The 10349-nt window shown below is 43.3% G+C and overlaps 1 protein-coding gene across 1 annotated transcript; it reads right to left on the bottom strand.

Moving 5' to 3' along the window:
• Positions 1 to 1836: 1836 nt before the first annotated feature.
• LOC128714964 (uncharacterized) lies at positions 1837 to 8708 on the bottom strand. Its single transcript, XM_053809846.1, has 4 exons — positions 8672 to 8708; positions 4144 to 4266; positions 3796 to 4062; positions 1837 to 1868 (listed from the first exon to the last, which is right to left on the bottom strand). Exons 1-4 carry the CDS (start codon positions 8706 to 8708, stop codon positions 1837 to 1839), a joined length of 459 nt encoding a protein of 152 aa, XP_053665821.1.
• Between the last annotated feature and the right edge of the window lie 1641 nt (positions 8709 to 10349).

Raw genomic sequence — 10349 nt, 5'->3', positions numbered from 1 at the left:
ATTTGCAATGAGGAAAGCAACTCCCTGGAAATGACTCCCTGGGCAAAAGCATGTGAGAGCGAGAAGACCCATTTGATCTTCCTTTAATTTTTCTTTCCTCTTCTGCAGCAGCAAAACGGCTTGCAGCATGAATAAGTACCATCGGAAGAAAGAAAAACAAAACGAAAAAAAATCGAATTGAAGAAAAAAAGGAATACGCCGTGAACGAAACCCCGATTTGGCCCAATTACATTGACATGATTTTTGGCAATGCCTTCTTGCATCTCGATTCCCGGCCAGCCATTAAACGTGGCCTACACGCCAAAGTTCAACCGATTGAGGCTTCCAGTCGCATTTTTGCCGCACCCGCCAACTTCGTTTCAATTGCTGCCACAGCGGGCAATGCGGGTTGTCGTAGCGGATCGGCTGCGAGGGCGTCTTGTTCGCGATGTTTTCGGCTTTCCTCCCATCCACGCCGCTCAGCAGTCTTTCTTTTACTTTCGAGGCTAATGAAATGTTTTCCGTTTTGACCGTCATCGGCAGCAGTGGTAGCCCTCCACCCCCTAGTGGGGGAGGAGTAGTTTAACGGCATCGTTTCGGTGGTCACTTCCTGCTGCTGGGATGGATTGAAGTGTTAAAATATGCGCACTCAACCACTGGGGGCAGGGGTTTAGGGCATGTAAGAAAGAACTCCACCGGACCGGGGGTCGTTAGGAAAGGGTACAATTTTCGGGCATACCTTTTACGGACGGCTTTGTAACCCAATTCCTAGCGAAGCGTCCGTTGGGAATGTACTGCTGGATGGCCCGAAATGATAGAGAAGCAGATATAATGTTCTTGGCCGTACTTGTGCGGTGCCAATTTTCTCACTGATATGGAATGTGAGATAGAAAGGGGTTTAGATTTCGGAATGCAACTTTACATTTGTTTGACTGACGTTAGGCGTGTTGAGGATACATTAAAAAAGAACAATTTTGTACATATTAACAGACATTCTAATAACAAACTCTAGAAAGAAGTCATTCCAATCCATCTCATCACAATTATGAGAAACAACCGAATATTTGTGGTAATTATGCATACCCAACAAACCGAAACCCAGCATGAACATAATTAGTTCCCCGCCGTAGATCCATCTGTCTCATGGTAACTTTACAGGAAACAAATCCCAAAAAGCGTGACGTATTGCGCAACGTTGGTTTCTTTCACTTTAAAGTCCCTCCCCCTTTACCTCCCGCACATCAAACGGATCCGGAACAAACAAACGAGCCGATGCTAAACGATTTGCCTCTACCGATGCTGGCTTAAATGCTGCCAATTAATCACAACATCAACGATAAAAGCCCACCACGTTGGGCGCCACGTGGCTCCCGCAGTGCGCACATGGTTGCGCAAGTGATGGGCCCTCGCTTACCCGCGGGCGGAAAACTCCAGCCCCATTAGGGTGACACCGCGGGAGCTTTTCCGACGTTTCTTTCCAGTTTGCTGGCGGTGGGTTTGTTTTGGTACGGTTACGATCAATGACTTCTGGCCGGGCTCACAACGTGCCCGAAGTGCATCGCAGTTTTCTCCTCATTATGGCGCTCGGACGCTCCATACGCCGACGCATGACGAAAATGATACGCGGTTTGCTGATGAAGGCTTAGATTTTGTTTATTATTATTTTTTTGTGCCGTATTGTTTCGCTACACCCGGGTCGGTGATACACCTAGAAATAAATTAGAAATCTTGCGCTCCCGCCCATCCACTTTCCATTTTCTTTGCCCTTTCCGAGCATCCTTACGACTCCTGGGCCTTGGTTGGTCGTTAGGTGGAAGGTGCCATGGTACGGGTCTGCATCGGAGTGCGTCACTGTCTTCAGCAGATGCCCGACTTTTTCACGGTAACTCCTGCAAACGAAAGAGCAAAGCACGATGGTAATGGATTATTAGGCAAGGCCTTTTTTGTTTACCACACGGCTCATTAGGCAAAACGTGCCGCAGTTTGTGCGTACATGTGTTGCGCACGGTTCGGAATGATGTGTGAAACTTGGTGCGTATTTTCATTTTACTTTCATGATTGATAATATCGGTGAATGATCGTTGAAAAATTGATGGTTTACAACAGGCACTGGGGAAAAGCCACTAGCTTGTTAATTATGAAAGCATGAATAAGTATACGATGGTCGTTAAAATCATTGGAAACAACAGTGAAATTATTGGTAACTTTCAATAAAATTCCAATAGAATGTGAAATTAAAGCTTATCAGGTTAAATACCTGGCAAATATTTAATGGTTTTAGTAGAGTTATGTCAATTGCTTAGTTCAAATAGTTTAACGATGGTCAACGCCAATATGTTCGTAAAAAAGGTAATAATAATCGTTAGAAACAAGAAATAAATTATGAAATTTCCTAGCAAATTTATTCTGACTTATTTATATACACCGTAACCAATAAGTTCGAAAACACTCAAACGATTTTTCGATTTAAAAAATGTAAAATATTTTAGTTTTCCCCGATGTCTCACAATTTTTGATATTATGTTGACAGTTTTCCACGGTTTTTTGACTACTGCTTTCCTTTTTGAATCCATCCCGAGATTTTTTACAATGCGTCCGATATATTTTTGATATTACATTCCAAATGTTGTTGGCTGCGCCGCATATATGTTTGAATTCGTCCTATAGTTTTTCGACGGCAGTTTTTAATGCCACTTTATGGAGTAAACTTCTCACTGAAAAAATCTCAGCCTACGTAGTGCTTTACTGAGGATTATACATATTATGTTAAAAAACACGAATCATGAGAGTGCATGTATAAACATATTTCCTTAAATGCTGCAAACCGCGTATTAAATAACGTGCCTGCTAGTTTCCAATTTTCAAAGCTCCTTTAATTAATTAAAGCTCCAGTAATGCATTAATTACTGTAATTTTAAATTATACACATTTTTGGTAACAGGTGCACAACAATGCGATTTTATAAACAGTATAATTAACGAAAGAATCAAACGATGTTTTTTTTAAATATGTAACCAATTTTCAACATTAGAAAGAGACACGCTAGCGGGCACCCGATTCCACGTAGTTGATTTTAGATTAAAGCCAACAAATTGTGGGACGCATTTAAAAATATTTAAAAAAGTGTCAAAAAAATAAAGGACCAGTTCAAATATGTATGGGCTATACTTGAGTCGACACTAGTACGGCTCGGTGGAGTATTGGGAGCGGCGCCAATCTTCACAAGAACGGGCCGGTTCAAAATCCCATCCGGACCGATCCCCCGTACGCAGGACTGACTATCCAGTACACAACGTTAAAGAAAACTAAAAATGACAAATCTAGACCTCCTGAGGTTGTTGTGCCTATAAAGAAGATATGGGTCTACTCAATCCACATTTTAAAGTGGATATCTGTAATTAAATCTGACTGTCTCAATAAAGTAAACACATAAAAATGATGCATACTTGACGATCCAAATATGTATTCGAGCTTTTTAATCACAGTATAAATTAATTTGAAGATCAAGTCATATGAAATATTACTTCACATTAGTTCGAGTTGCTTGTGTGGAGCAATTTATTTCTGGATTGGGCTCCAAAAACACCAATTCTTCAAATTATAATGATTAATAATAAAGATTTTGTTATTGTTATTGTGGTTGTTTTGAAAAAGTTTGTAACCCTTAAAAGACTCTGAAAAATATAAACCTACAAATAGAATAGTTATAGACATGCCAATAGTAATATATACAGTGTATAAGTTAAGCATATCTGCCTCCGATGAAATGATCAAGCTTCAAAAGCTTTGAACCGTAACGAGAAAACCCGCACTTACTTGGCTTCGCTCCACACCGATTGGCGCACTCCAGTTTGTACTCATTATGGTAGGTGGTGTGATCCGTTCCACACACCGGATTGTACTGTGACAGGGTAAGACAGTTGGACATGCAACCGTAGAAGGCTCTCGATCTTGGCGCTGGCTTACTGTCAACTTCCGCCGAAAATTCCAACGGACGCGCCTGGACCGGTCGGGCCCTCTCCACCGAATTCTCCGGCCAGTCCGTGTTGGTTTCCAGTGCGAGCGTTGTCGGCCGATTCCGCGCTGTTGTAAGAGGATCGGAAACAGTAGATTACAGTGGTGATTATGGACCGAAGGTTTAAGGGCTTTCTCCCGCTGGCTTACCGAATTTCTTGCCAAGCGCGAATGTGTTCGGTGACCGGTGGAGCCACGGACTTTGACGACGAACGCGCCCTGCAATGACATCGGCCCGGCTTGGCTCGGCAAGGGCTAGCAGAACTGCTGCGGCTGGGAAGGAAATGGAAAAACCAAGAGGCGAAACAAGAGCACGGTGAATAAATGGCCGAAACGGTGCGATTAGCCATGATTTTCAATGACGCGATGGCGAACGGGAACTGGCGGTTTGGAGCGTTTGAATTAGCGTGAGCTGTAATTCGTGGGCACCGTTAGCTTCCCGTGGCGCGCTTTAGAGCATTATTGCATCGGATTATTGCACCGCACCGGGTACAGCCGAGTAATAATGATGGGCCCCGTCGGCCTTCCATCACTAGGTCATCATTAGCAATTGGTGGCATTGGCGGCAAGACAGCTGGCACGCTGGACGCCGTGTTCCTGCCGTAGTAAGGAATGGACACGCCGTACAAGAAACCCGTCGGAGGCCAAAGGAAACACTGGCCACAAATTATGATAGCAGTGACGGAATCAAACCCCAGCCCCAAAATCAATCGCGACCGCAACGGCCACCATCATCCACTGCCGGTACCACCGTTGCCTTCGTGACCTCCAACCGAGTAACACAGAAAGATGCACGACTCAAACGTCGTTTATGGCTTTGGGTTGGATTTTGGTGGGGGGAGGGGGGGGGGGGAAGTGGGGCGCTCGCTCGCGGGACATTGACTCAGCATATGCCGTGACGTCGGTTCCTTGAACTTGGCCGTCGCCCGTACGGTGGGGCGAGGATTTTTTTCCGCCTGAAAGCACTTTTAATTGGAACCGTGCGCCGTCTTGTGGTCGGTCACATTCGTTGAGCTTGACCGAGTGTCGATGAAGTTACCTCACTACGGGCAGAATTCGGTGCCAAAGATGCGAATTGTTGCGAAAATGCCGCGAAAGGAAGTATCGTTTGTGTGGACCGCTGATTGAGTAACGGAACGGACCAACCTCGCGAAAGGTCAATCGTGAAAGGTGGAATGTGTGTGCGCACGTTTTTGGCGAGAAAGAGAGAGAGAGGTGCGAAATAGTTACGAAATTGACTATAAATTCTGTAGCAAATTAACGGTGGATGACCGGCGAAACAGAAAGCCGTTCGATTGCGCAATAAAAGCGAGCATTTTAGTGTTAAGAGATAGTGAGCAAGGTGTCAGTGGGAGTTGAGTAAAGTAAAGATTAAAATAAAACAACTTACAATAGAAATAAAACATAATTATTTTCCCTCTTTCTAATTCCCGAATATTCGAGGTTTTGAATTTCACCGTTTAGGAAAATGTCTGTACAGCGTTCAGGCGCGGGTTTTTAGGCTTTCTAGTACAAAATTGGCGTCTGTGCATTATTCGCACACTGAAACCCGCTCATCGAAGCGTGAAATATGGCATCGGATAGGGTAACATTGGAACGAAGCGTCGATGCTTCTTTCACGGTAGCTCTCCTACCTCTCTAAGTAGAAGAGCGCCGCATTGGCTACGCATGGAAATCTTTTGATGCGATGCTGCCGATGAAAATTTTCAACTCGATCAGATAATCGGAAGAGAAAAAAAGCACACACTCCACACACACACACCAACACGCGCAACATCTCCGAAAAAGAGAAATCCTTCCACGTGGAAATGATGAGCTTTGCAAGCTTTGTAAGCAAGGAGAAGCAATGGGCAAGAAGATTCGTGCTGGTTTGTTGTAATGTTTCACTACTTCTACATTCAATCGAAACTTCCGAATGTGCCACACAAATCTACACACACACAGAGCACAGCCAACAACCGTCTGGCGCTGGCTATTGCGCGAGGTTTGTTTCGCCTCCCAGTGCGTACCATACGCGGTGAGGGTGAGGGCAAAGTGGGCGACGAATTCAATTAGCCTCAAATCAAAAGCAGATCACGTTCGGTAATTATTTGCTAGCGATTACCGACGGTTGTCCATTTGATGGAAATGTGCAAATTGTAGTGAAAACATGCAAAACAATGAAAAAACATTCCACGGCACATGCACACTGTCGGAAGCATAATCTTAATGTTGGCTGGTGGAAGATGCTAGATCGCGATTAGTGGTGGAGTAGGTGAGTTGGTGAGTGGTGTGTTCTAAACGGTTTAATGATATGAAAATAATAGATCACTTCGTCCTTTATTGATACCAGACGATTGCTTCATAAAAACAAGCTTTGATGTGTCGCAATATATTTGGAACAATTAGTAGATATATGGCCATTCAAGTACTTCTTTGAATCACTCAATGGAACCAAAACGCCTGAATGTATGCAACTTTCGATTGACGTTATAAAAGTTCATAGAATATTTTCGCAATTGCGATGTATGCAGAAGTTCCCAAGTACATTTAACTGGATGTCTGATAATCAGAAATGAATTTAAGATATATGTTTTCTTCATACAGCTAACGAACTTTATTGCAATTATAGCTTTAGATTGCATTTAATTCTAGATCGTGAAAAGATCCATTTAAGCGCATATTAATATAAGCATTAAAAATAGACAAATTTGATCGATTTTTCATACGAGTTCCTTGCAACCAAGAGAAGCACTCAGCAAAGTTTAGTATGTTGATTATGAAAATAGTTGAAATCAACTGATTTCGTGGTTTTGTTCAAACTGCATGTGTTCTACATGGCGTGCTCACATCGTGACTACCTAATATCACGATCGATCTGGCTTCTACTGGTGTTTTCTCTGGTCTTATGAAAGAAAGTGCTCAGAAGAAGTCGTGATCTGGTCAGCACAGTACAGAACGCCGCGATTGCGCGACTGTGAAGAAAAGTAAAATGCAGATCGAGTGCAAAGCGATCTCTGTTTTCTCCCTAGAAGTTGAAACAATATGTCAACTATAGGAAAAGTACCTGTACAAGATGAATTTTATTTTGTGAATCAATTCGTCAAGACAAGACGCTTCCAACTAGCTGGAAGTTTTCTAGAAAGGGCGATTTGTAAACAATACTTTATCGTCTGGCTATGAATGGCGATGGACCGGTCCTGTTATGGTGATGGCTTACGCTTTTAATCGGAAAATAAAATTCAATTCCTTCCGGAACATAATGGAGTGATAGTTAATAGATACTCCTACGCGTCCTATGCTAGGCGTTAGTTATTTTTCTGGCCAGTTGACGTATGGCTACTCGGTAAGCCTTTTTCATATTTTCATTATTCCTGAGCAGCTAACATTTTTGGTTCATAGTCCATTTTTTAAATACAGATACCTTATTATTACACACCTGAAGAATATAGAAACAAGCACCGGTACCTTTGTGGCGTAATTGAAAAATCGGCGTAATAATTCCTTTATACACTTCCGATCATGTTTCCACCAGCGAAGGACACAATATGCACATATTGCACATTAAAGACGCAAATGAGACGCGCAATATTCGCTTCATTGTCTGCAGACAATGCAGAAGAAACCTCTGCCGATCGTGTATGGTGAAGGTTTTCCATTTACATTTCCATACAGCCTTGCACTGGCCGATGAAAACCTTCATAACAATATACATGTGTGTGTGTGTGAGAGAGAGAGAGAGAGAGAATGCATTGGGTGAATCATCAGCGAAGCCGCGAATCAAAGTACATGACTCATCAAAGGACGTAAACAGTTCGTATCCTTCGGTCGCGGTATCTACCAACTGCGTCACGATGCAATTCGCAGCACCTGGTCTACCAGCATATTCAGCAGCGTTTCTTTTGTTGCTGCTTGGTTCGCGATCCGACCGCGCACTAGAATGCGAAAAAAGCGCGAAGAACACTTCCGATACGTCGATACGCGCGAGTAAACGCACGTGCGAGGGAATCGGTGGTTTAGGCGGTGATTGTCAGAAACAAAGGTGGAAATGTTTCGAGAAAACTAGTTGAATAAGTGTATTGGAAAGTTGGAGAGCTGTTTTTCTGAGCAAAAACTTTTAATTAGCAAGCAGTTGGCTGATAAGCTACAATTGAAAAGAACTCAATTTATCGACATATCTGGGGCTTTTTGACTCAAAACGATATATTTTTGATTAATTTAGGAGTTTTAATACTTCTATTAGTACTTTATTATGTTTTAAAGTATTGTTTCAGATGATTTCCATAATGGAATAAATGCAATCTGCTAAAGCACCTGTTCAAAGCCTTTGTCCAAATTAAAACGTTTTAATGCACAACGCATTGTTTTTCACCCAGGCTCAAGTCTTCATTTCGTTCACCTCCACAGGGTTTTATACACATTTGTATCGTTTTTCAACACAAAGCGACCGAAAACTTCCTCTGAACCGTTTACAAATTACATTATCGCCACTGGCGTACTTCTGCCGCAGTGTAATTTTCATAACTTGGCTTAAATGCGGAGCTTTCCGCGCGTAGCGTTTAAGTCGATCAACACAGCACAAAGCATGAAACGGCATTTAACGCGTTGCATACCGAGCATGATACACTTCCGCGGTTTTACGACTCATTACTGGCCCCGTTGGTGGTCAGTGTCTTACAGCAGCAGGCTTATTACTCACCGACCAGCACCACTCCGACCAGTGCCATCCGTTCCATCTCGCGGCCTGTGGTGGTGGTTTTGTACGTGCGATCTTGGAAAATCTGTCTGATCCGTCTGGTTACACGTTGCCACCGCCAACCGTCCGGACGTAGTTTTCAACCGCAGCCTCGAACAAGCTGGACGGAACGCTGTGGCGAATCGCAATTTAACCAACACTTGCGCCAACTCACTCTCAACCTTTGCGGGGCTTGCCAGTTCCGGTTTCGATGCTGGCTGATGTTGTTTCCTACCCTGGCCAACAAAGCAACGCTAAACGGTCCGCGACTCGTCCGGTGCTAACGAAGAATCGACACTAACTGACCGCTCGGTTGAGTCCTGCCGAGCCTCAAGAAGGCTTTGCCCGTGGTGTTGCACACGTACGCGATGTTCAAGGTGCCGCAAGGGTAGAAACGTTTGTGCGGAGTGGGAAAGTGTTCTTGATGCCGTACTGGCACATTAAGATCAGAAGCAAGGAAAAAAATGGTGGAAGAGCGGTTGGGGGAGGAGTGGTTGATGTAGAGGAGGGGATTCGAAAATCGGAAGTCGAATGTTTATTAGACTGAGCCAAACCATACGCACTAAGACTTCAGCACCTCACACACAACGTAACCGATGGGATTATTGGTGGGGATGGTTTGAAGTGATTTCAAAAGAGAGAAAGATCAGTGTTTTTTTCTTGTAATGGGTTTATTTAAATTTTTTGATTCGGTGTGAAAAAATAACCCTTAAAGGATGAGTTTTAAATAATATTTTAACATCTTACTTGGAAAGGTAGTGCATGTAAATTAGTGTTTAATTTTAATATTTGATATCATAAATACATTCTATCGAGACTTAAGAAATATTCATCTCCGTCTGGATTAACTATTCAATGTCATTGAAGGGTTAGCGAATAAAATAAATTCCAATCGACTAATCAGATAGCGGCGGCCTGTTTCCAGTTTTCTGTTAGCAACTGACTAACATTTTCGTAACTGACCATCCCCCGAACTGTGGTGTCTCTCGAACAATTTTTGGAGACATTCAAATCCGGTTTGTTGAGCGTCGTCCGTCTGGCGACAAACCCGTTAAGCCAGATCAGGTCCCGTTTCGTACAAGATCAGGTGTGGAAGATTTCGCCGTGCTCTTTCCAGAACAATTCTAAGCTTTTTCCCTGTCCCTGCGCTGGGTCAACAGAAATTGTGTTTGCCAAACCGCGCTCAAGTGTGACCGCGAAAGATAAATGATGATTGGCCGTTTTCGACGGTTTGATGGTGCTGGACATTGGACCGAAAAGCGTTTGGTGTACATTGGGTACGATTGGTGAAGCTTAGCGTACGTGTAACCACCGTGAGTTGCCAGCATTCGGTCATTAGATTGGGCTTAAAGCGATTTTGCGTTTTCTCATTTCGTATGCCAAAAAGGGCTTACGGTTATTAGGGGCGTTAAGGGTGGCATTGCAGCTTTGATTAACTGGGCACGATGATGTTTTGGTTTTCTTAAAGGTGTACGAAACACTTATAATGATATAAACCGGATTCTGCGGTTGAGTACACTCGGGATAAGGTGCCCTTTCACGGTTCAAATAACAGAATGGCCAACCCAACCATTGTGGATTGCATGTAAATTCGCTAGTACAATAACGCCAGGACGTTCTTCAATAATTGGGAAAAATTAAT

The sequence above is a fragment of the Anopheles marshallii genome, chromosome 3 (genome assembly GCF_943734725.1).
Source record: "Anopheles marshallii chromosome 3, idAnoMarsDA_429_01, whole genome shotgun sequence".
Taxonomy (NCBI): Eukaryota; Metazoa; Arthropoda; class Insecta; order Diptera; family Culicidae; genus Anopheles; species Anopheles marshallii.
This window is presented reverse-complemented; position numbering and strand designations above follow the sequence as displayed.

Bases quoted from the DNA above. Each gene is read 5' to 3' on its own strand.
- LOC128714964 (XM_053809846.1), bottom strand. From the start codon at position 8,708: ATGGAACGGATGGCACTGGTCGGAGTGGTGCTGGTCG. The intron at 4,267-8,671 runs GTGAGTAATAAG...TTTCCTTCCCAG, and splicing joins GGTCGGAGTGGTGCTGGTCG to CCGCAGCAGTTCTGCTAGCC. The intron at 4,063-4,143 runs GTAAGCCAGCGG...CTCTTACAACAG, and splicing joins CGCGCTTGGCAAGAAATTCG to CGCGGAATCGGCCGACAACG.